The sequence below is a fragment of the Eretmochelys imbricata genome, chromosome 2 (assembly GCF_965152235.1).
Source record: "Eretmochelys imbricata isolate rEreImb1 chromosome 2, rEreImb1.hap1, whole genome shotgun sequence".
Lineage (NCBI taxonomy): Eukaryota > Metazoa > Chordata > Testudines > Cheloniidae > Eretmochelys > Eretmochelys imbricata.
Genome location: NC_135573.1, coordinates 68,170,984 through 68,198,198, shown reverse-complemented (window position 1 = coordinate 68,198,198; position 27,215 = coordinate 68,170,984). Strand labels below are relative to the sequence as shown.

General features: G+C 42.9%; 1 protein-coding gene across 1 annotated transcript in view; it reads right to left on the bottom strand.

Moving 5' to 3' along the window:
• Nucleotides 1–27,215, bottom strand: part of LOC144260384 (DGAT1/2-independent enzyme synthesizing storage lipids-like) — a 42,939-nt gene that overhangs the window by 9,440 nt on the left and 6,284 nt on the right. The window contains exons 2-5 of the mRNA XM_077808997.1: nt 16,928–17,092; nt 8,686–8,879; nt 3,829–3,889; nt 3,223–3,362 (exon numbers count right to left, since the gene is read on the bottom strand). Of these exons, the coding sequence (XP_077665123.1) occupies nt 3,223–3,362; nt 3,829–3,889; nt 8,686–8,879; nt 16,928–17,092 (560 nt within the window). The remainder of the gene's footprint in view (nt 1–3,222; nt 3,363–3,828; nt 3,890–8,685; nt 8,880–16,927; nt 17,093–27,215) is intronic.

Below are 27,215 nucleotides of genomic sequence, written 5' to 3'. Positions count from 1 at the left end.
TGCTTTGTGGATGAGGACCTGCCTCTCTGATGAAGCTAAGCAGACAAAGCCTTTGCAAGGTAATCTGTGATTTGGGGTGTAGGCTACAGGGAAGCTTATCCCTTCTTGATGGCTGTGGAATGCCTATATAGCTATTCTACACTGCCTCCTTGCATTAATACACTTGCCACATAGTTTACAGATTCCAGACAACCCAACGGGGTAAGTCTTTTCTTCCCTATTGTACGGATTATAATTTGGGCGGGGGTGGGGGCTGGAAGAGGCAAAGTCTGGGAGGGAAGAATACAGGAGCACTGTTCTTTTCAGGCTTCTACACTCATTCTCTAAGCTGTTAAAGAGGAGACTTGGCAGCCATGGACCATTAAAAACCCCTTTAGTACTGCTGGGGACGTCATGCTTAATGTTTGTGCTAAACGACTTCCTGAATGAGTGACTAGCCAAGAAAGTGCAGTGAGGGAACTGTATCTGACCTCCAAGTTTAACCACTTGCAACCAAAAAATAAAGAAATAAATCACATATTAATTATGCCCTTTCTCATGCCCCAAAGCACCGCAAGGCGTTTTTTATATTAACATCACCACAAAACTAAAACCTATCTGCTGAGCTTGTCTACCTATCCCTGACCACACAGTCGTGCTGTTCCTATTTGGAGATGAAGCACTGTGTGTGGCAGAGCAGAGGTGAGGAGTTGAATGGGAGTAAGAGCAGGTGGTTAGAGATAAGAAGCCTGTGTTAGCTCTCCACTGCCCACTGTGTTCCACAGTCTGCAGCAGTAGATCCTTTTCTCTTCTCTCCTTTGGATCTCCCAGAGGAAGAACTTCATCCTAACTTGATGAGTCTCTCCTGGGTTGTTCAGACCCACAGTCGTTCAGGAGCGGCACAGCTCAGATGACTATAGATGTGTTTGGACTGGGGTCTGATATTGGAACCTGTTGTAAATATAAAGGGAAGGGTAACCATCTTTCTGTATACAGTGCTATAAAATCCCTCCTGCCAGAGGCAAAGTCCTTTTACCTGTAAAGGGTTAAGAAACTCAGGTAACCTGGCTGGCACCTGACCCAAAATGACCAATGAGGGATCAAGATACTTTCAAATCTGGAGGGGGGGAAAAGGCTTTTGTCTGTCTGTGTGATACCTTTGCCGGGAACAGATCAAGGATGCAAGCCCTCCAACCCCTGTAAAGTTAGTAAGTAATCTAGCTAGAAAATGCATTAGGTTTTCTTTGATTTGGCTTGTGAAATTTGCTGTGCTGGAGGAAATGTGTATTCCTGGTTTTGTGTCTTTTTGTAACTTAAGGTCTTGCCTAGAGGGATTCTCTGTTTTGAATCTGACTGCCTGTAAGATTATCTTCCGTTCTGATCTTACAGAGTTGTTCTCTTATCTTTTTTTGTTCTTCTAATAAAAGTTCTGTTTTTTAAGAATCTGATTTGTTTTTTTGGGTCTGAAAAATCCAAGGCTGGTTTGTGCTCATCTTGTTTATTCTCAAGCCTCCCCAGGAAAGGGGGTGTAAGGACTTGGGGGGATATTTTGGGGAAATAGGAACTCAAAGTGGTCCTTTCCCTGTTCTTTGTCTAAATCACTTGGTGGTGGCAACATACTGTTCAAGGACAAGGCAGAGTTTGTGCCTTGGGAAAGTTTTTAACCTAAGCTGGTAAGAATAAGCTTAGGGGGTCTTTCATGCAGGTCCCCACATCTGTACCCTAGAGTTCAGAGTGGGGAGGGAACCCTGACAGAACCTAAGAAGTACTTTCATTCAGATCAAAATAAAATGAGACGTATTATAATCAAGATACCTAAATTCAACCTACTTTGTGCCACCCAGGACTTTTTTTTTTTTTTTGATTCAAGACATAGGTTCCCAATCTTTTCCCTAAGATAGGACACACACCTTAGCAGAGAATTTTTTTCATAAACCATTTCCCCTTCAGGGATGATTGAGAAAATATCCCACTAGCAACACAGCTGATTGCTTACATCCAAAAGTAACTTCACAGAAGTATTTCCATCTCTTTAACTGAGGGAGTGCATCTTCACAGGGTTCACAACTCAGGAGTGATTGCAGACACTCAGCTGCTGTTGGACAATAATATGACAGCAGTAACCCAGTCAGCTTTTTACCTTCTTTGTCTGATTAGGACCTTGTATCCTTTAAAGACGCACCTCTGCCATTTGCACCCTTATTACCCAAGAGTAGACTGTTGCAATGTGCTTTCTTTAGAGCTACCCATTAAAAGCATTCAGAGAGGAACACTAGGGCAGAAAACAGTGGAACTCTGGTTGAGTAAGGCATCATTCTTGGAACACATGACATCAGTGCTCTGGCATTTGTGTAATGGTCTCTGTGTGGAATTTAAGGTGTTGGCTATGACTTAGGAAGCCTTAAATAGCCTGTGACCTGCCTACCTGAGAAATTGCCTCTCTTCCCGTGCCATAATGCCACAGCTGTGGTCACCAGAGGCACTCAAGCTGAATCCCCTTCACTAGAAAGGAGAGAGTAGTGGATAGCAGGGCACTCTCTGTGAGAGCTCTAAGATTTTAGAACTTGCTCTAAATAGCTGCCAGACATCTGTTAGATGGGTTTTTGGAGGGGGCTGAAGTATACCGTCTGAAACTAGGAATGTGTCGAAAGAAGCTCTTCTGTGGGTGGCTGGCTGGGAGAGTTCTTCTCTGAAAGATTGTGTTAATGCTGCTGGGGTTTTGTTGTAATATTAAGTATGTGTTAGGCACCAGAGCCTTGTGTGGGCATTTATAAAAGTTATTAATTTACATCAGTTTAAATAATGTAATGTAATGCAATGTATTTTAGCTTCTTTTAAGACAGTTTCCCATCTGGAAACAAGGAGCACAGCCAGGACCTTGTGATTAGCCAACTCTTCACCGACCAACAGCAAGTGCTCCACAGAACACAGTTCAGAAACCTCTGGTGTAAAGTATTGATGGAGAAGGCCAGGGAGGATGGCGATGAGATTAGAACAATGCACAAATCTGTGGAGGAATCTAACAGTATAAGATAATGTTATCAGGATAAAATGATATTTCAGCCGGAGATACGTTATTGAATAACAGTACACTATGTAAGATGGCCAATGTACTGTAAGAAAGTTTTACTTCATAAGAAACAATAGACATGGAATTTAATGTCAAATACTTCAGACCTAACTAACATCATTTAAATTAAGACCGTAGACTCCCTGAAATTACAAAAAGAACATCCAACTTACCTTTTCAACTAGTTCCGTAGCTGTTATATTTGGATCATATGGAATGGGATCTCCAATATATGTGCGAAGTTTGACTGGGAACCCTCCATATCCAGGAATGAGTAACAATCGAGAACATTCATAGAACCACCTAAAAAACCCTGTGAATTAGAAAAAGAGGAGGGGTGGTTTACATTTTGAGAGAGAACCTTTAGAAGTCAGCAGAGTCCCTGAATCACAATGGTGTCTGGATTGCAACAAACAAATTTTAAATGATATGGGTGTTTGATAAAAGGCTACATGAAGTAGGTCAAACAATATGCAGCACACATAATCTTGAAAATAATTATCTACTCTTACATTACCTCTTGCATATTCAATATCAGGTTAAATGGCTCACCATGTACAGAACAATTAATGCTTAGTTCAATAAATGCATATTTAGATTAGATAACCCATGTGCACTTTGGTTTACATGACAAAGAAACAGTTACTAGAGTTAAAAGAGAACAACAGATTCGAAAGAAATTCACAAGACTAGTATTTCCCAGAAACAGTTGATTTTGAAAATATAAATAAAAGAAAAACTCCAAGAATTTGAAAAGATGCATATGAAGTAAATCTTACCTATTTTTCCAAGCATCCTATATCCTTCCCGAATATTCTGTGTGAACAAAGGGATGATGGGCTAAGAAATGAGGAAAAAGAAGTGGAAAGACTTTAAGTTCAGCCTCCGTTTTTGTTTTAAATATTTCATCATCTCTGTAGAGGGACCTTCTGCATCTATATTACATGGTTATAGTCCACTTTACCATCCCATTAAATAAAAATGGGACTGACAAGTTATCATGACTAGAAACTCCAAAGGAGCTGCATGTTTGTCAGGAAAACCTACAGCTAGTTATGTACCAGGTGAGGCTCAATTTTCTGAGATCTCTTAGAACCTCTGTCACATGTTGCTGTTATCACGATGAACACCAAAACAACACTGACAGGATCACATTTAGAAGCAGAAAAAATAATTCCACAGATATCAGAATTATCAGTTTCATGAGTTTGTTCAGCAATTTTTTTCAGTGCCTAAGAAGTCAGAGTACTAGTGAATTAGTCAAAAAAATTATCCACACGTATTATTTTGGTAACAAAATCTTGCAAAAGTCCTATAGAAAACAGACTATGCAATTTAAGAATCCCACTTTTACTATGAAACGCCTGAAAATGTTGGGGCAGAGGACAAGAAAGGATGATCATGCATAACTGAATGTTTCCTTTCTTATGCCTTTAATACTAAATAGCTTTAAGAAGCTGTAATTTCTCAGAAAATTATTTTCCTTCAAATATGATACAGATCATCGTCTCTCTGAAGCACATATTGAGCTAGTATAGGTCACATCAAGTCACAGTAGAGGTTCTTCCTAAACCTTATGTTGTGACAGTGTCTTCATTATTGATATTATAGATCGAGTGCCAACCATGTACATGGCGTGGCACAGAATTTTCTTCCCCTTTAGTTCTCATGCCAAGAGGTTTATCAGAGATATGAATTAGAGCAGGGTTCTTACATTTTTTTATAGTGTAGACCACATCTTAACAGAGAGTGTATTTCTTGTGCAACATCCCTACAACAACTGTTCAGAGGGAAAAGTAACATCAGGAAATTAGTTATATTTAAACTATTTAATTTTTTTTAAAGTCACACTATCTGAACTTTTCATTTAATCTCATCATCATGCCATCTGTTCCAAATCTCTCGCTTATCCTGATTAGGCTTTTCTGCCATTAGGTCACCTTCTTTTCTCACACTGTGGAACATCTTGTCACCCTCTCTCCTGCAAATATTGCTTGGCTCTGTTCTACCACTGATGGCTGGACTCCTATTTATCAGCTTCCAGGTCCTCTCCTGCCAGCAGTTCCACTCCTGCTGGTAGTTCTGGTCCCAAAAGGCAGCTCCCATTTCCTCTCCTCTTCTTCTGAAGCAGCAGCCCATAGTGGAGACAGCTAAGATGACTTCTCCTTCTTTTCTTCTGCTTTTATTTCTTTAAAATGTATCTCTTTCAAGTCATATCTATACAGCTTTATAGAAATTTGACTAATAAACAGAGGGGAAGGATGATGTTCCCTGGACCACATTTCATATTTCCAAGACAGATTGAATTTGTGCATTAATCTTGCTCTTCGCCTTTCTTCTGTCATAACAGCTCTACTCTTCATTAGTCAAACAAAGCTGCAGTAAAAAATATAAGCCAGAATACCATTTGCTGAATACTGTAACACCTTTGGGACAAAAAGCTACTGAAGCACCCTGACCACGGAGGTTTCTGCAGCACAGAGAAGGCTTCTGACTTAACTGGAAGCAAATAACCCGTTTCTGGTGGGAGGATTAACGACACCCAGGTGCTAACTGTTGGGCTGATGAGACAACTGGCTCAGTAACTGGGAGGAACAGGAAGCCTGGGAGCTCAGAGGGTGACTGTGGGGAGAAGAGAAGGCTGTGTGTTAGTCTCCTCCTGCTGTATACCTGTGTCATGTTCTGTTTTGCTTGGGAACTGAATAATAAATGTACACATGGTGAAAGGGAAACAGCATGAGTGAGTTTCTGACAGAGACCATGAAAACGGGCTGGGCAGCACTGCCCACTGGGTAGCTGAAGAGGCACCTTGTGACAACCTACTATTGTACAACTATGCACCCAAAGAATTCTTCATTCTACTCCACTGATATAATATTGAATTTATTTAAACTGGAAATTGGACTAATTTAGTCACTCTGTCCCCTTTGCTCTTTTGGGAATGGAATCTACAATCTTTTCAAAAATTTACAGTTAGAAGTCCGATCTCCATTTCCATCACATAACTGGACTGCATAACCAGTCTCTACAAGGTGTGGGGAGACTCACGACTTCCACGTTCTTCCTATAGTATATTTGCCTGCTAGAAAGAACAGGCCCAATCCTCTTTTGCAACAGTTAGCTCTCATTACACCTTCTTCTCCAACCCCCAGCATGGGGGCGCTGGGGAAAAGGAAGCATGACCAAGGGGTGTCTACACCCTGGAGATCCATGGTTGCCATTTTGGTCCCTTGAGGCCAAGGGCAGCCTACTTAAAATAGAGTATCCTCAAAACTTCACCAACACCGAGGCCCTGTAGCCCCAGGATCAGGAGAGTGCAAAGGTGACAAATCTACCTTTGCACCTCCCATGTTGAGATCCACTGAGCAAAGATCAGATACAGCCCAAGATCTGGGCCAAAATTTTTAAGAAAGGTTTTGAGATTTTGCGTTTAGGTTGTTACTGTTTATTCCTAAAACTGCCTCCTGCAGGGAGAACTTACCTTTCTCGGTCCATTAATGTTTTTGGTATCATTTACAATTTTCTGTCAATAATTCTGTATTTTCAGATAATGCCAAATTATATTTTCGAAGTCTCCTTCCACACTGCACTACTTATGTGGCAGTAATTTTAGGGACAACAGTCCTGTAGGGGCATGATAGAATCTATGTTATGGAGACACAGACACTAGGACATCTGCTCAGTTTTCCACTTAAAGCAAGGATTCAACCTGTTTGATTTGTAGGAAGAACTCCCAAATTTACAGCATGTAACTGTGACTAAAGATTGACTTGAAAACTCAGAAAACCCAATCTGATCATTTATAAAATGAGAAATTAATTAAAAAAGGGCCCTTTAAGAAATTATTTTTTAGTCCCTTCCACTAAAAAATTTGTTAGTACTAACCCTTTAAATTTTTGAGATAGAAAAACAAGTATTCTCAAAATTGGAGATCTGTACTGCTTCTACAACAGCCCACATAAGGGCATGTTTTGATACAATAATATTGTCAATACCAACTTTATCATCATATTTTTATACACAGAATGCACACACTTGCTCTTATAGTTTGTATACATAAACTCTGTTCTGGAGCATGAATACAGACTATTTGAGTAAAATTATAATATCTCTCTAGAATGTAGCTTGAACCATAACATCATTAATTGCAGTTTCGTGATAGCTTTTGCGTATTCTTTTTCATATTTCTCTACTTCTTTTTAAAAATAGTTAAGCTATCTTTAGTTCAAGGACCCAATTATAGACCCCTATCACAAACTACACATGGGTAAGGATCTAAGGGCAAGTCAACAATTAAAATGCTGCATTGGTGAAGCCAGCTGCACCACGGTAGCACTTTAATGAAGACAGTCTATGCCAATGGGAGACAGCGTAGTTAATCTACCTGCCCAAGAGGCAGTAGCTATGTCTACAGGAGAGGCTCTCCTACTGACAAAGCGCTGTCTACACTGGGAGTTAGGATGGATTTTTCCACACCCCTGAGCAACACAGTTATACTAATGTAAGTCAGTAGTGTAGACCAGACCTAAGGGAAGATTAACAAACTGTTTTATTCCATTGGGGAGACAAGGAGGGTGAGGTAATATCTTTTATTGGACCAACTTCTGTTGGTGAGAGAGACAAGCTTTTGAGCCACACAGAGCTCTTATTTGGGTCTTGTAAAGGTATTCCTAACACCACAGCAAAATCATTGGTGGTGGCTGAAGCTTCTCCTGGGGAACGCTACCTGTCTATCCTGCCTCTTCCACCTTCACCCACGCCTACACTCCACTCCCATTCCACCCCAGGCCCCACTGCTATTCGACCCCAGGCCCGGCTCCCCTGCTGCCGCTTGCACCGTCCCTCCTCACCCTCCCACCTGTCGCTCACCACATCCCTCCTCAGCTACCACCCACCGCCAGACACACACCCTTCCTGATCATTGTGAAACCTCCTCACCTGCTGCTGGCTCGCTGCGTCCCTCCTCACTCTCCCATCCACTGGCAGACCCCCCCACCGACCACTGTGAAACCTCCTCACCTGCTGCTGGCTCGCTGCATCCCTCCTCACTCCCCCGACAACTGCCAGACCCCCTCCGCCCCCGACCACTGTGAAACCTCCTCACCTGCTGCTGGCTCGCTGCATCCCTCCTCACTCCCCCGACCACTGCCAGACACCCCCCGCCCCCGACCACTGTGAAACGTCCTCACCTGCTGCTGGCTCGCTGCGTCCCTCCTCACTCCCCCGACCACTGCCAGACCCCCTCCGCCCCCGACCACTGTGAAACCTCCTCACCTGCTGCTGGCTCGCTGCATCCCTCCTCACTCCCCCGACCACTGCCAGACACCCCCCGCCCCCGACCACTGTGAAACCTCCTCACCTGCTGCTGGCTCGCTGCGTCCCTCCGCAGCCCTGCGCCCACCACTTGCCTCCTCAACCCCAGCCCGGCACCTGCCTCCTCACCCCCTGGCCTGCCACTGGCCTCCTTCTAGAGTGAAAAGCATGAGTATTGAAAGCTTCAATTAAAGAGCTAGTCTCTGTAGCTGGCAGCTGTAATAGACTCACATTCTTCGTGGCTTGGGCACAGAGATGGGCATGTAACACACAATGATCAGTGAGTTAAACATATTTATATACACACACAAGAAACCACTCACCACTTTTGCATCTATGGCCACTTGAGCAAAGCCTCTGCGATTACCCCACATGAGGTTGTAGTTTTCATCACTAAAGAATGCTTCTCGACTTCCACCTGGTGAGACACCCAATAAGTTGCCTTTCTTCAGAATTTCAACACTTTCATTTCTTCCACTATGCACTGCAGGTAACAGGTTAAAAAGCAGTTGTATTCCTGCAATAAACATAATCAGTAGAGATCAATATGGTATATTAGACCTCATTACATAATTATTACTTACACATATTCAGAATAAAACTCAGTCAAAAACTCTCCAACACACACACGCCCACCCACCCCTTCAGCAATTTTAAGTGTGTCTACATATTACATATCTGATCAAACTGGAGATGTCATAGTCATCAGCAATAAATCCGGTATAAATACTCAGATATAATTAGGGGTTACAGCTTCAACCCACAGTAGAATGGAAATGTACTTGCACTTTCCAAGTGTGGCAGAGTTCCAGCCTTAATAACTAGCAGTGCCTGATGGGAATACTGAGCCTTGGGATGGCTCTGGGGGATCAGATTGTTGCTTTGGTGGGGGTAGGCGTGGGCATGCGGGTGAGGGAAATGGGAACAGGGAATGGGGGTAAGGAAATTGGAATCATGTTTTGCTAAAAGGGGAAATGGGAACAGGGAATGGGGCCGGGGAAACTGGAATCATGTTTGGCTAAGGGCAGGAATGGGAACAGGGACACAGGTGTAAGGCTCTGTGGTGTCAGAGCTGGGAAGGAGGATACTAAGGAAGGAAACTGGAATCATGCTTGCTGGAAGTTCACCCCAATAAACATCGAATTGTTTGCACCTTTGGACTTCGGGTATTGTTGCTCTCTGTTCATGCGAGAAGGACCAGGGAAGTAAGTGGGTGAAGGAATAAGCCCCCTAACAGTGCCCATTGGAGAGCTCACATTATCCCTTCCTACCCTTCCTTTCCCTGGCTCCTGAACAGTCTAGGGGCCAGGCTATAAAAGGGGCCTGGTGAGCCACAGCCACCTCAGTTCCTTTCAACACATACAACAACAGACTCTCCGAACATTTGATACAGATACTAAAACCCCTCACATAGTTCTTCAGGTGGAGCTAAGGATAGGAGTTAATTTATAGTGTAGTCAGTTAGGACAGTTTAGTTTTAAAGTAAGAATTTTAATGAAGAATTCAAATGGTGGCTCTGAAGAGGAAACCTAGATTCAAACATGTCTCCTGTCTGGAGGTGTTTTCCACATCAGTTGCACATTCTGGATGCCTTGCTTCCTTTGGGAAGGGATGCCCTTCATCGAAGTGCTCAATCTGTGTCATGTTTACTCCAAGAGCTAAGAAGGAGAGCCAGCTAACACAGAAGCTGAAAAGACATCCGATACAGGGGATAAGCAGAAACCCTCGTCAGTTCTAGGTCCTTTGGGTCAGGATAAATAGAAACCTTATGGACTTCCATCCATTCGGATGGTACCTTCAACTCCAGCAGCCTCTGCTGTGCTACCTTCAGAAAAAAGGGAAGAATGTGGCTAAGAAGTTCTCCAAGTCTGTGGATCTGAATCAAGATGAGAGAAATGTGCTTTGGAAATGGCCTCTGCTGCAGAACCATTCAGAGAATGAGAACTTTATCAGATCCAGGGCTTACAAATCTCAATAAGATTATGGCACACAGAAGTTCTGTGAGCAGAGGAACAGTGCATAACCAGGTTCCCAATACTTTGGAACTGACTCTTAAACCTGCGATTTAGAGAGCGCAACCACAGCCAATGAGAACTGCTCTTGTGCAACATTCTGAATCCACCCCCCTACTCATTATCCCACAGTAATGGCTTACATCCATCTTGCTTGAGTCCTCATCACTCTAGGATCCAGCAAAAGATAAACAGCAAATAAGAGGATCTCTTCTCCAATGCTCCCTTCTTTACCTCCAGAGGATAAGAAGAGAAGAGAGGAACAGCTATTTTCACCACTGGTTCTGCCCCTCAAGACACCCTTCAGGTCTCTGAATGTATTATCTCTATGATCAGTTCTACCAGGTCCACCACAGTCACCTCTATGCTCACCATCGGATACAAGATCGGAACAGCTATCAGAGGGAGGTCAGCAGATACCTCCATCCCCTTCTCGACTGCCTGATCGTAACAAGAAATATCAGAACCCTAAATCCTTTCGGCATTATGGTCAAGGGTATTAATCAGATCCAATGACTGAATCCTGGCCAGAATGGCATTGACTGAGTGAACCCTATTGCTTGGCTCTATATTACCTGTAACTCAAGAGACCACATAAAGGATGTCTATAACTACTGTAGGGGTCTGTGGCCATCTGTCCCCATCAGTCTTGGAGGGATGCCACGTGCCCCACACTACCACATATTTATAAAGGCAAGGCTCATTGGGGAATTAATAGTATCAGGGCTCTAGCCATTGGGACGGGACAGAGCAAGAAGCAGTCTCAGGATTCTGGCCCTCTGGGCAGGGCAGAGCACTAAGTAGTCTATTGCCTACCCTCAGGCTCAGGAGGATAGTGAGAAAACACTGCCCTCTTGGCCCAAAGTGGGTAGGCGGCCACCCCAGGGTGAGGCAGCTGCATGGGTAGGGGGACCTGGGCCCACCCTACTCCACCAGGTCCTAAGCCAGTGTCCTAACAGTGGCGGATGGTTCTGCCACTGGTTCACCAGGGATCCGTCCAAAACACGCTGACCTGAATTCTGCCAACAAAACTGGACTATCATCTGGTGTCCCTCTGCTACTTCCTACTACCCCTTTGGCGTGTACCTCTATCTCCTGGGATTCCTTTATCTCTCCTGGGTACACAGCCAATGGCAGTCCCAGTAGCTCCACCAGGTCCTGGTCTGTCAGTAGTCCTGGTACGTCCTCTGGGTCCTCAGCACAGCAGAGCTCCATCTCAGGCACAGGGCTCGGCAGCAGGCAAGCAACGTCCGCTTCCTTTTCCAGCTTTCATGCAACTGAGCTGCAGAACCTGCCTTTTAAACTTCCTGTACTGCCCCTCTGCTTCCTGCGGGGTGGGTATAGCTTACCTAGCTCTTCCCACCATGGGATGGAGAGTGGTTCATTCCCATCAGTGTCAGAGGGAGGCCATGCCCCAGTCACTACAACTACCTTTTCTGAATCAGAGGTTCTCAGATCTGACTATGGAAGGTAATTATCACCCTCAATTGCCTTCTGTGATAGCAAACATTTTGTCTGAAGAGGAGGAACATATTCAGATACAAGACATTCAGATCCAGGCCACCAAACACAGACCACTTAACTTCCCCAAAATAATTGCTAGAGCAGAGGCTCTCAAACTGGGGGTCGGGACCCCTGGGGGGGTTGCAAGGTTATTATATTGGGGGCATCACGAGCTGTCACAGACCACTAAACTTCCTGAAAATAATTCCTAGAGCATATATTATAGAAAAACACCCAATCTTGGTATGAAAATTTTCAGTGATGGAAACTCCATTGCAACACTTGGTAAATTGCTTTAATGGTTAATTATCTTCACTGTTAAAAATGTACACCTTATCTCCAGTGTGAATTTGTCTAGGTTCATCTTCCAGCTATTGGATTGTATTATACCCCTCTCTGCTAGACTAAAAAGCCCATTATTAAATATTTGTTCCCCATCTAGGTACTTTTATTGACTATAATCAAGTTACCTCTTAACCTTCTCTTTGTTAAGTTAAATAGATTGAGCTATGAGTCTGTCACTATAAGGCATGTTGTCTAATCCTTTAATCATTCTTGTGGCTCTTCTCTGAACCCTCTCCAATTTATCAACATCCTTCTTGAATTGTGAGCACCAGAATTGGACACAGTACTCCACCAGCAGTCACAGCAGTGCCAAATACAGAGATAAAATAGCCTCTCTACTCCTACTCGACATTCCCCTGTTTATTCACCCAAGAATCGCATTAGTCCTTTTGGCCAGAGCATCACTCTGGGAGGTCATGTTCAGCAGATTATCCACCATGACCCCCAAATCTTTTTCAGAGTCACTGCTTCCCAGGATGGAATCTCCCATCCTGTCAGTACAGCCTATGTTCTTTGTTCCTAGAAGTATACATTTACCCATATTAAAACACATATTGTTTGCTTCTGCCCAGTTTATGAAGTGGTCCTCATTGCTCTCAGTCAGTGACCTGTCCTCTTCATTATTTACCACTCCCACAATTTGTGTCATCTGCAAACTTTATCACGGACAATTTCATGTTTTCTTCCAGGTCACTGATAAACATGTTAAATAGTATAGGACCAAGATCCGATCCCTGTGGGACCCCACTAGAAATACACCCACTCAATGACAATCCCTGTTAACAATTACATTTTAAGACCTTTTAATTCACAATCCCTTTCCAAAGCATTTAGAAACACATCTATGTCATCCCCCTCCCTAAAATGAGGAAGTAATTTGGAGTCTATACCACCCACCAGGACAAGTACCTGAGGACTAGTTCTTCCTACTGGATAAGGACTTTGAAGCTGTTTGTCTTTCTCTCTCTCCTCATGCTGGTACTATTCCTTTTCTTCTCTCTTGCACTTTTGCTGTTTCTCCTGGTCTTCTCTCTCTTGCTCCCGGGCTGCTAGCTGCTGCATTTCCAAATGCAGTTTCTCCCTGTCCAGCTGCAGATTCTCCTGATCTATTTGTAGATCCGTCTCCAATCCCAGTTGCAGTGATGTTCCCAGACTGCATAGAAAAGAGGTAGTGCCTCTGCCAGTCTCTTACCTGCTTCCCTCCAAGAGCTGGCTCCAAGGTTTACCCTGCCAGCTGTACCCTCTGCCAGTGGCCTGGACGTTCCCTGCAGACCTGAACCATTATTCCTCTTCCGTTCATTAGAACACAGCAAACCTACTAGCTGTGTTTTTATCAGGTCCTCAATGCTGAGCTGCCTTTCTGTGCACAGCTCAACCAGCCGATGTCTCTTCAGCGGTTCATAATTCATCATCATCTTCCCCTGCCTCTTTTCACAAAGACTTTCCTGAAAAGATTGAGACTTTTCTCTGTACTTCTCCTTTCTAGGGTACCTACTTCCACTGCTATGGAAACTTATGCACACTGATACAGATCCCACACACACACTGCCATCATATATGTCACAGTTCAGGGCTCCTGTATATCCCCTCAGTGGTCCAGCAAGGGCACCCACTCTCAAGCTTCCGGCTCCCCAGCCATTGCCCTTGGATTGAGCCACTGGGTGGAGACATGCATCTCTCTCCTTTCTGATCAGGTTATTTCCAGGCTGAACCCTTCCTTGTCTTTACTGTAATCACCCCTGACAAAACACAGGCAGCCTAAGCAGCTTGTTTTGCCTTCTCTTCAGAGATGGTTAACAGTGTAATTGTAAGGGGACTGTTGCCCCCTTACTAACATTCAGTGGGGGTGTTTTGGTTGGCTAGCTCCCAGTACAAAAAGGGGAAGGGTCTATGGGAAACCAGGACCCTGAGACTGATAGTCCCCAGGAACAATGGGGAGAGGCCAATGCTCCAAGTCAGCATGAATGACAGGGTGGGCAGGCTAATCAGAGAGTCAGGAGGCCAGGGGGTCCCGTCCTCAGTGTTAGCTGGATTTGCCTGGGTCAGACAGAGTGGGGCCGAACTAAGGAGAAAGCAGGGGCTCAAGCTAAGCTGGGGAGCAGAGCTGTGCCAGATACAGAGGGACCAGAAAAGCAGCCCAGAGAGAGCAGACCCTGGGTTGGGAGCAGAGCTGCAGCCCCAAAGCCAGAGGCACAGCCCAGAGAGAGCAGACTTGTCCTGGGAGGAGAGCTGCAGCAACCAGAGCCAGAGGGGCCAGAAAAGCAGCCCAGGAAGCAGGTCAGTGCTGGGAGCAGAGTCACAGAAGCAGCCAGCAGAGCAGACCTGTCCTGGGAGCAGAGCTGCAGCAACCAGAGGCAGAGGGACCAAAGAAGCAGCTCAGGCAGCTGGAGGCAGAGCAGCAGCAGCAGTGCAGAGACAGAGTGGTGGAGCTGGGGCTGGAGCAGTCCGGAGCTGGGTGCGGTGAGCAGCTGGGGAGAGCGAGGGGGACCCTGGGCAGCAGGCCCAGCACAGGGAGACGCATCAGCCAAGAGGCTCTGCAGGCCAGGCTTGGATCGTAACCCCGACAGGGCGGGGCGACACTGGGAAGAAGGGTCCTACCACTTAGAGCCTGAGAGCGTGTGGCCACCACCAAAGCAAGTGTCAAACCCACAAAATCCCTGCGGCACAGCCACGGCCTGAGAAGGGGGCCTGAGAGTTACAAGGAACAGACTGTGAACTGCCCTGACATTCCAGTGACACTGTTTGTGATGTTCCCTGCCACAGAGCGGGTTGATGTGTTTCCTTTAATCTTTCCCATTTTTCCTTATTCTTTTTAAAATTAATTGTTGATTAAATAACTTGCATTTGCTTTAACTTGTATCAGAGTAACAGCCGTGTTAGTCTGTATTCGCAAAAAGAAAAGGAGTACTTGTGGCACCTTAGAGACTAACCAATTTATTTGAGCATAAGCTTTCGTGAGCTACAGCTCACTTCAAGGTGCCACAAGTACTCCTTTTCTTTTAACTTGTATGTAATGGTCAGTGGGTCAGAGAAATGCCCAGTGCAGAGAGAGTACCCCAGAGTGGGGACACCCTAGCCCCTGTCCTAGGTGACGACAGCAGGGTTGTGGGTTGAGCCCCCTAGGAATCCTGGGCCCAGCCTTGTTGGGGTTACGAGGACTCTGCCAGACAGGAGAGTGGAAGGGGAGTCCTCAAGGGCAGGGAGGCCTCTGGGTAAAGGAAGTGGGAGCGAGGACTCAGATCCTTTCGCTAGCCCGCTTCACTGGGGTAGTGCAGAAGCCAGGAAAGTTCCCCACAATAGCGAGACTATTTCCCCGCTTACATAATTACCACTATTAATCTACCAAACATCCCTTTTTAAACAAGCTTGTTTTAGTCTTAACATAAAAGCGATACAGAAAAAACACATTAAAAACAGAAAAAGACCTACATACGTGCTAATAAGCTTACTGGACATCACTCCAAATCCAATAAGGGCTCTGCAAGGAGAAGTCCTTCAAACCGCACACAGGAGTTTCCCTATGGTTTCAAGTTCATAACACCCTTTGCTCAGAACAGAAACCCAGTCTTTTGGGGACTAAGTAGGCCAAAGTCCTTCCAACCCTTCCCTAAGGATTGGGACCTTCCGTGGACCACAGATCCTGTCCGTCTGCTGGATCAGAAAGAAGACCCTGAGTCAGTTTACCACCAGACTATTTAACCAAAAACCCTTTCTTTGTCTCTTGGTCCCTGAAGAATCCAGTTTGAACTAGTTTAGGCAAATCTCTCCTGCGGGTGGTGCTTCTCTAGAGATTTTGGAACCTGTGTGACTTTGACTAATCACTCCATATTGTTCTTAGTTCTGGGGGGAGCTATATTTACGCTTACCATGGAAATACACGCAATCCCTGCCCAGCGAGGATACATAAACAATTCATTTAATACAATAGAGTCCACAGATTTTAAAACTTAATTCAGTAAAGTTCATCTAGGATATTTCAGGAAATTACCCTATTTATCACACATCCCATGACTGTGAATATGCAGAGTCCATCTTGAAGAATCTCAGTCATAAGTAACCAGTCTTCATTTTCAGAACATCCATTGGAAGAAGACAGGAAAACAAAATTATTAAGAAAACATCCTGGAAGACTATAGGCAAAATTCACCCTTGGTACAACTTCATTAACTTCAATAGAATTACATCAAGGATAGATTTTGCCTTCCAAGTCCAAATGTGCTCGTGCAACGCAAGTTACTGGATCCTAATGACAATCTTAACGAGAATTGGATGCTTCATAGGATTTTTATTTAAGAATAATGCAGCAATTTACCACACTGAGAAAATAAGTTTGTGAGAATAGTTTATATTTTAGGATTGGCTCTAAAAGAGCTAATAATAAAACTAGTTACATGATGCATTCTTCCAATTTATAACAGTCAATCATACCAATAATAAGAGAACAGAAAGAACATATTTCATTTTTATGTTAAAGCTACATGCAAAGTTTTTTGAAATCTAGAAACCTTTAGCTATAATGAAATTCTAAAGACCGCAGAGTTTCTCAGTGCTTGAAATTATACTATTTTCTGTAGTGCATACCTGGAAAGCATTTTGTTTAAGTCTTAATATTTGTAATAATGTATTTATCTGTAACATGGCATGAATTAGAATCTCTGAATTCAAAATATTACTAACTCTCTCATTTATAATAAAAATACTTTACCTGGTAACTTAGCAAAGAAGCGATCAACTGCTGAGTAACAGAGTCTTCCCGTCTGTATATAAAGATTACAGATAAAGTAGCCGTAGTCTACAGGAATGGCTCCATGGTAATAAACTACAAGCCCTGGTCCTTCCGGAATTTTTTCCATACCATGAAGCTCATAACCTGTCAAGAGTACAAAGTACAATAGTTTCAATACCAACTTTATACCAGTCAAGCTTTGATTTAAAAAAAAACAAAAAAACTCCTTACTAGAGCTGTGGAAACTCTTGATGATATGTGGGGAAACTGCACTAGGAGTAATTTTTAGCATAACAATTAACTCTTGGATCTGATAGTCAAACATTTCACTTGATAGTCAAAATGTAGTGAGAAAATGGCAACCCTATTCTTGATTTCCTGCATCACTGAACCATATGTCAGCCCACAGAGGCCTAATGTATTGGTGCAGTTTTGAGTCATTGTTCTTATTTTTGTAATTGTGACCTTGATTTAAAAGGAGTCAGAAATCAAGGAAAAAAATTCTTACTTGTAAATGGCATTTGTGACATACCCAGAGTACAATCTAGAGTGGTGAATAGCTGTGCTACACCTGCCCTCAAGCCTCCTTTACACTGTTTTGCTGCTGTAGCTTCCCATCAGGACTGCTCACAGTCTCTAGCATGTAAGTCACTCCCAGCGATGTATGTGTGCACTTGCAGTCTCCCAGTCACACCTAGGCTTTTGCCAGCCTGAATTAAACTGCAGGGTGACGCCAGCATACTTCCAGTCCCAGATTTTCCCCAGAAATGTATGTCTTCTACTGCCCAACCCTTCTCTGGGCAATACGGTTTATAGAAAGTCCATCATTCTATTAACAGAAATGATATGCACAAATCTTGTTCTCTCAAGTGGAGTTTCCCAAACACTTCAATTCAAACACACTAGTTAAGATAAAACAATAAAACAAGTTTATTAACTACAAAGAGATAGATTTTAAGTGAATACAAGGAATAAGGCATAACAGTCAGAAATGGTTAGAAGAAAAACAAAATGCAAATAGTTCCTAATTTAACAAACTTTGTTAAATTCAAAGCAAAGTTACCACATGTTCTTAACAGTCTTACTGACCAAACTCCTAAGGCTAGGACCCCTTCTTCTGTGTAATGGCTGCTTCCTTTGTTCCTTCTGATGCAGTGAATTGATGGACAGAGTGGGTGAGAGAGGAGGTTGGGTGGGCTCCTGTGGGGTGTATGCCCCCTTCTTTTTTATAGTCCTGTCCTCCATTTGAGAAGCATTTTTACCTGGGAGCATTTTGCCAGGCAAACTGCATAGACAGGAACCCCATGCTATTCCTTTGCTAAACTGTAAATTTTCTGTCCATGCCCTTTTGACTGCCAATGAATAGCCACTTAGCCGGTAATGGCCCATTGACCTTGTTTATATCTGGCTGATGCGTTAGCTTGACCTTTGTTCTGAGGAACTGGTTTTACCACTCCTCAGACTTGGAACATGTTTTAGTAACATCGTACAGTGGAATCTTATAACTTCACATACAATATCACCATGCATATTTTACCAGGACAATAATGACCAGCAAATTATGAGTTTTCAAATGATACCTCACAAGGCATACTTTGTGCAAAGATTATTATAATAGTGTAAATACAGGAGTACAGTCCATCACAGTATTCAACTAAAGATCCAGGCTATTCTCTAACTTGATGGGTTTTTTGTTCATGTCACACTTGGATAATGTGACGCTCTGTACTTCGGGGTAACACCCAGCACTCCCATGTTCATCCTTGTAAAATGACTGTGTGGTATCCAATGCAAAGTTTGTCATGTTGGGTGTCTTCAGAAGGTTAATGATGCACTGAGCGTTGTTGTTATAGTAATTGTTACAATAATGTTATAGGTTTTAATTTCATCTATATTGTTATGAGGCTGAAAATGTATCCTCATGGTTTAAAATAAGTCCAGGCAAAAACTCTCCAAGAACAGAGAGGCAGTTCACACCTCATCAGGAAAGGTATGAGACAAACCTAGCCCAGCCTCACATGAACAAAGGACACTGGTCTAGGCAGCAACAAAAGGATCTGTTCAAGTGAGTCACCTCCCTTCCTTTGGTCAGTATGGGACTGTGATGAGGTAATGCTCACCTGACTCTGAAAGGGGAGTGCCAAGGGAGAAGAAAGAACAGGATAAAAGGGAGAGACATTTGCCATGCTCTCTCGCTCTCTGTCCCCCTTCCACCTACATCTACAGACATCACACCAAGTGACTGAAGTGCTGATCAAAGGGGAGAGCCTGGCTGAAGGTTTGGTACCAGCCAGCCTGTGGTGAGAAGCATCTAAGTTTGTAAAGGCATTGACAGTGTTGCTTTTATTTTATTTGACCAAATCTGACTTGTTATGCTTTGATTTATAATCACTTAAAATCTATCTTCATAGGTAATAAATGTTTATTTATTCTACCTGAAGTAGTGTGTTTGGTTTGAAGTGTGTCAGAAACTCCCCTTGAGATAACAAGCCTGGTACTTATCAATGTCTTTGTTAAATTGTCAAGCTCGTATAAGCTTGCAGCGTCCAGTGGACATAACTGGACACTGCAAGATGGAGGTTCCTAGGGTTGTCTGGGACCAGAGATATTGGCTAGTGTCATTCGATTGCACAATCCAAGGAGCAGCTCACATGCTAGAAGCTGCGCATGAACAGCCCAGGAGTGGGGGTTCTCACAACAGAGCAGGGTAAGGCTGATTCCCAGAGTTAAGGATTGGAGTGACCTAGCAGATCACCGGTCCGGATAACACCAGAGGGGAACATCACAGATAGTTATTAGCAATCAATGAAACTACAGAATGTTGAGCATCAATTCAAATGAATAAGTGGTCTGCTAGTTTTTAGAGCTTTAGCATACACAAATCTGGAAAACTAAAAACAATTCAAACCTAGATGAGACACATATGGATGGAATTAAAAAAAAAATTGCACTCAAGGAAAATCTAAAGTGGGGAAAAAATATATCTAGAACTTGAAAGTGAAATCATGAGTAAAAACAAACCCCCAAAACAAAATATAACCATGAAGCCAATGTTCATTGAAAGGATATGTCAAAGACTAGAACAGTAATAAAACAATTGAAAAATCATCACATATTTAGAATGACTATAGGGCTGGAAGTACAAAGAAAGGCCTAGTGAACTGAAAAATACCATGTCCTATTAAATAACTTTAACTGTTCGACTTGACCTAACAATGCACCAGCACAAGTATTGGCTTTGGAGATGCTGGGTTATTTCCTCCAGCTTCAGATTGGTGGATGACAGCTCAGAGATCAGTGACAATCAGAGATATGTGAAGGACCATAGTTTTCCTCTAAACCTTCTCAGTTGTTTCTCAGCCATTTTCATGACTGCAGAGAGGCCTTACGAAAATACACTACAGGAGGTCTGGAACACTGGGGAAGAGCTCAGCACTTGCACACTCTACTCGCTGGAAAGCAATGTGAGAATAAAGAGCTAAGAAGAGGCTTGATATCAAAGTCTCAATTGGCTTTCAAAAATTCAGTAATCTCATTGGTCACTTGTGCCTATTCAAGTGTGATGTAAACAGAAAATCCATCGAGTTAGAAACTGGCCTTCTTCACTCACAGATAGAGAGGGTAGATGGAAAAAATGCTTTTGGTAGATCATGGTTTAACATGATAAATTTCAGTCACTGAGTGAAACACAGTTGATGGCTCAGATGCTAATCCTGATCAGTTGCAATAAAATGAGCTATCATGGAAATTGCTTATCAAATCTACCGCATCAGAAAGAAACTATGGTATTGTTTCCCTGTTAGCTTTCACTACTATATCTTTTTTGATTAGTTATATTGAACAGTTATATTGTATTTTCCACATTAGAAGCCTGAAACTATATTTGTCTATACTCTGAAGTGGCTAATTTTCCCCCAATAATTTACTTTTACAACTAAACCTAAAATGATTTTCTTTTACATCCTTTAGTTTATTAAGTACTATCCTAGTTATTTTTCTTGCTGCAACATGAAGTATAGCTGCATTAGGCTGATCATTATTCCTAAATTATGACTCTTAGGATAATTTTGCACACATGGGGCCTAATGCAATAGCCTTTGAAGTCAACATAAGAAGCCCCATTTATGTCAGTACCCATAGTGGGAAATACATTTTGGAAGGCCTCCACAAGCCTTTTGCACAACTTAATCCCAAGAGTGGAGCTGCTGGAAAGTGGTAACATAGAAAATGCCATATGGGACTACACCAATGGTCTGTCTAGTTCGGTATCCTGTTTCTAACAGTGATCAGTAGAAGATGCTCCAAACCTCCACAATGAGCCATTACCAAAAAGCATATCTGGAGAAAGGGTTTTGTCTAACCACGCAGTTAAAAGTTGTCTTGTGTCCTGAAGCACACAAGTTTATATGCTTAACACATTTTCAGCATCATAGAATTGTGGATATACTTATTCAGATAAAACTGTCTGATCCTTTTTGCTTTCATAATACTGTGCCACTTAGTTCCCCAGTTTCATGATGCATTGTTTAAAAATATTTTTTCTTTATCTATTTTAAATTTGTTGCTTTTAATTTCATTTGTGTCTCCCTTCTTGTATTGTGGTGAAAATGTACCTAGAAGCACGATTTACCTTCTTTATACTGTTCAATAAAAAGAAAAGGAGTCCTTGTGGCACCTTAGAGACTAACCAATTTATTTGAGCATGAGCTTTCGTGAGCTACAGCTCACTTCATCAGATGCATACAGTGGAAACTGCAGCAGACTTTATATATACACAGAGAATATGAAACAATACCTCCTCTCACCCCACTGTCCTGCTGGTAATAGCTTATCTAAAGTGAGCAACAGGTTAGGCCATTTCCAGCACAAATCCAGGTTTTCTCACCCTCCACCCCCCACACAAATTCACTCTCCTGCTGGTGATAGCCCATCCAAAGTGACAACTCTTTACACAATGTGCATGATAATGAAGTTAGGCCATTTCCTGCACAAATCCAGGTTCTCTCACTCCCTCACCCCCCTCCAAAAACCCGGTGAGGGAGTGAGAGAACCTGGATTTGTGCAGGAAATGGCCTAACTTCATTATCATGCACATTGTGTAAAGAGTTGTCACTTTGGATGGGCTATCACCAGCAGGAGAGTGAATTTGTGTGGGGGGTGGAGGGTGAGAAAACCTGGATTTGTGCTGGAAATGGCCTAACCTGTTGCTCACTTTAGATAAGCTATTACCAGCAGGACAGAGGGGTGAGAGGAGGTATTGTTTCATATTCTCTGTGTATATATAAAGTCTGCTGCAGTTTCCACGGTATGCATCTGATGAAGTGAGCTGTAGCTCACGAAAGCTCATGCTCAAATAAATTGGTTAGTCTCTAAGGTGCCACAAGGACTCCTTTTCTTTTTGCGAATACAGACTAACACGGCTGTTACTCTGAATACTGTTCAATAGTTTCTCTCTAAATTATATACTCTTAATAATTTTAATCTTTCATAAAATCATACAGGAAGATATCATACAGAAAGATCTGGATGACCTTGTAAACTGGAGTAATAGTAATAGGATGAAATTTAATAGCAAAAAGTGCAAGGTAATACATTTAGGGATTAATAACAAGAATTTTTGTTACAAACTGGGGACGCATAACTTGGAAGTAACAGAGGAGGAGAAGGACCTCGGCGTATTGGTTGATCACAGGATGACTATGAGTCGCCAATGTGAGATGGCCATGAAAAAAGCTAATGCGGACTTGGGATGCATCAGGTGAGGTATTTCCGGTAGAGATAAGGAGGTGTTAGTACCGTTATACAAGGCACTGGTGAGACCTCATCTGGAATATTGTGTGCAGTTCTTGTCTCCCATGTTTAAAAAGGATGAATTCAAACTGGAACAGGTACAGAGAAGGGCTACTAGGATAATCCAAGGAATGGAAAACCTGTTTTCTGAAAGGAGACTCAGAGATCTTGGCTTGTTTAGCCTAACCAAAAGAGGCTGAGGGAAGATATGATTGTCTCTATAAATATATCAGAGGGATAAATACCAGGGAGGAAGAGGAAGTATTTAAGCTCAGTACCAATGTGGATGCAAGAACAAATAGATATAAACTGGCCATCAGGAAGTTTAGACTTGAAATTAGATGAAGGTTTCTAACCATCAGAGGAGTGAAGTTCTGGAACAGCCTTCCAAGGGGAGCAGTGGGGGCAAAAGACATATCTGGCTTCAAGATTAAGCTTGATAAATTTATGGAAGGGATGGTATGATGGGATAGCCTAATTTTGGCAATTAATTGATCTTTGACTATTAGCAGTAAATATGCCCAATGGCCCGTGATGGGATGTTATATGGGGTGGGATCTGAGCTACTACAGAGCATTTTTTCCTGGGTGTCTGGCTGGTGAGCCTTTCCCACATGCTCAGGGTTTAGCTGATGGCCATATTTGGCATCGGGAAGGAATTTTCCCCCAGGGCAGACTGGCAGAGGCCCTGGGGCTTTTTCACCTTCCGCTGCAGCGTGGGGCACAGGTCACTTGCTGGAGGATTCTCTGCACCTTGAAGTCTTTAAACCACGATTTGAGGACTTCAATAGCTCAAACATAGATTAGGGGTTTGTAACAGGAGTGGGTGAGATTCTGTGGCCTGCGTTGTGCAGGAGGTCAGACTAGATGATCATAATGGTCCCTTCTGATCTTAAAGTCTATGATTCTATATCTTTCACAAAGCTTTTCCATGGCTTATCATCTGCAGTGTCCTTTTTTGGACCTATTTTATTTCTACTATATTCTCACTTATGGTTTCAATTTACAAGCAGTGCTGATAATAATCTGTAGGCATGAACAGAATCCCCATTGAACAGTGACTGAAGCAGGACTCTCCTGAATGTAGCATCAGCCCTACTGACCAAATCCAGAGCATAATGCCTGGTAAAAGTGTGTACAGAATTCCAGGTTGCAGCTCTTCATATTTCAGCAACAAGGACCTGCTTATGGCAAGCAAAAGAAGTTGCTACAGCTCTAGTGGAATGTGATTGTACTGAAGTAGGTACAGGAATTTCTGCTAATATGTAACATTCAACAATACATTGTTTAATTTATCTAGCAATAATCTGAGAAGAAACCGTAAAACCCATATGATTCTTAGAATAAGACACAAATAATATACATGATTTTCAAAAACTTTTAGTTCTATCTAGCTAATCAGCAAGGGCCTTTCTCACATCCAAAGTATGTAAAATAAATTCTTCCTTATTAGAAAGTGACTTTTGAAAAGATATCGGCAAATTAATTCTCTGATGGATATGAAATGAAGGTATTTGCGATGAATGTGATGAATCAATATATGCAATTACATGTTCTTTAAATGGAGAACTGTCAACAAATCCATAACTGAAAGTGAAGGAATTATGGAAGCCAAAGTTAACATGCAGAACCAAAACTTCTGAATGTATTTGTTGAGGTTCCTTAAATAAAAAATTGGACAGAATCCCCCATCCTTTTTCTGTACCAGTGTCAGGCCCCACGGGTATTGAAACCAGGAGTCCTGGGAATTATCTCACTCCAGTCCTCCACCTAGCAGCTCACAGACAACAGCTGGAACTGGAGTCCATGAAGCCCAACGGCGGCATAAGCCACGTCTCTACACTCTGATGAGGAGAACTCCAAGGCTCCTGATTGGGCCATAGCCCCTATTTCAGAGGGAGAGAAGGAAACAGGACATAGAATTAAGCTTCACCCTGCCATGGAATGCTGGTCTGATATTTACCTCTTCCTGCCTCCTGATCCTGACCTCCTGATCTGGCCTGACTCTTGGTAACTGCCACCTGTTTCCTGCCCTCTGGTTTCTCAGCTGATCCTGACTTCCCGGCATCTTGATTCGGCCTGAGTCTTGGTAACTGTCTCTTGATCCCTGTCCTCCAGTTTGTTTCTCAGTTCTGATCTCTTGGCATTCCAACCTTGCCTGATTCCTGGTAATTTCCTCCTGGTCACTGGATCTTTGGCCTGCACCCAATGCTAACCCCTAGGACAGGTCACCCATGCATTGCCGGTGCTAGTCCATTGGAGGCCCTAAGCAGGAATATTTTTGGCATCCCCCCATAATACTGAAACAGGCTAATTCTAATAATAAAGAGGAAATGGGGGTTCCCTTGAGTGGCTTGAGACCCTAAGAAATTGTTTACTCTGCTTATGCCTAGTGCCAGCTTTGTGCCCATGCCCCGGCCCAGACAACCAGAAAATACTGGGAATAACACCCCTGATTTCTCTTGTATTTGGGCACCTCCTCGACTGCCCCCTATCAGAAGCAATTTTTCCACCTCTGAAAGTAAAATAGCCTCATGAAAAGTTGGCAGGGCATAGTCTGTGAAACTTAATGTAATTTGCCTTCAGGTGTCTATAAAATGGGCTAGCCTTTCTCTAAACTGAGGGAGGAAATGGTTCTGACTGGTTGGATCTTGACACTCAATCACTGTAGAATAAATATAAAATTAAAGTCATCTTAAGTTTGGTTAAGGGAATATTTTGCAAAGAAGGGCCCTAATTTGCATGTAAAAGAAAGGCCTTGAAAAGAATGAGTTAGAAGGCCAGACAGAATGAAGTAGGGTTCAAAGAATAACTAATAAAATAAAGGGAAGTTTCTAAAAAGAAGCTTCTGACCAATAGGGGTGATTGCAGATGGTTTTAAACAAGACAGAGAGAATCTGTCGTAGAAGGAGCCAGCATGGACCTTCCCACCCCACACACCAGTGTTATCTCAGAAATTAGGGCCTATGTGAACCCAGGAGCAACAGAAAAACTGTTGGTCAGGAAGGAGGGGAAGAGATAGGGAAGAAAGGCCTTTGGGGAGAAAGGAAATTGTAAATCTTATCTGGATTAAAACTGGAAATAAGGGTGAACTGTCTCAAACTGGATTTTAGCTTAAGTCAGTGATTGGCAATGACATCCCTTGTTTGTGAAAGGATATAAAAAAGTAAATTCTTAAAGGGTGCATTGCCAATACCTGCCTGACCATGTTGAAGCTGACCAATATGGATCTAAGCACCCCTGAGTTTAGCCCAATTGTAAGTATCTTGATTAAGTGCTTACAAATGTTGTGTTACTGTTTGGATGTAGTAAATTGCTTATTATTTAGACTTTTTAGGCATGTTTAGAGCAATTGTATCAATACCATTTGGCCTCTGAATTTAATAAAGGAATTTATGATTAAATTAGTGTTGTAATACGCTGCCTAAAAAATAATTCCAACAATCGTTCCATCAATTCTGAGGCCCAGTGTTTCAAGACAAAGATGTCATGGAGGCAGCAGGTTGCTGAGATTTAGGCCTTGACTTAAATGACCTTTTTTAATGTTGGCTCTGGAAGGATGTCAATTAGTGGTACTGCTGACATCTTATATTAGGCGAAAAATAGGATAACGACGACTTGGGACAGAATTGTCTAGGATAACGAAAAGGAGTAGAAGGTCTCCTCGTCTCAGAAGAAATCAAGCCCAGAAAATGGGCTGTTGATCTTGCCTCCTTTAGCTATTCCAGCAACTCATCTGTCTTTTCTCTGAGATCATCCCCTTTGAAGGACAGATCCTCTAGTTTAAGTCTGGTATCCAGGGCCAGAGAAGAGCAGCAAACCCAAGCATGTCTCCTCATAGCAGGAGCCAATGTTCTAGCAGCAGAGTCCGAGGCACCAAAGGAAGCCCTGAGTTCTTAGCCACATTCTGGGGAAACAGTAACAATGTCCTCTGTTCTTTTCTTTCTTTCAGATGAAGAAGAAGCAGATCTCAAGACCGGTGATTCTTGCCTCTTTCTGGAGACCTTCTGTTTCACAGTTGGATCCAAGGAACAATTAGAAGCTAAACAGTGAACTTCAGCTATCACCATCACTGCATCTTTTGGAACCAAAGATGGACCTGGAATCAAAACTGATGGAACTGTTGCCAAAGCCAAAGACTTAGACTTGTATCCTGCATTGGATCTGGTACCATCTATCTCCCTAGCTGCCAGAGCTGAAGGTGAAAATCTAGATTTTAGAATCATAGCAGTTCTGTCATATGGGCTGGATCTGATAAATCTGAGGCATGGGATTTGGCACTGCTAACAGTGGCTGATTTGTCCTTAGGCCTCTTTTGCTTATAACAGTAACAGTCAGAGCCAAAGACATGGACAGCATCACATCCAATACAAGACTCAAATCCATCCTGCTAGTTTCTGAAGAAGAGACTGGAAACAATCAGGATTTCGAAGCCGTGGAGGCTCCGTTGGAATTGGATGGATCCGAGAAGTCTGATG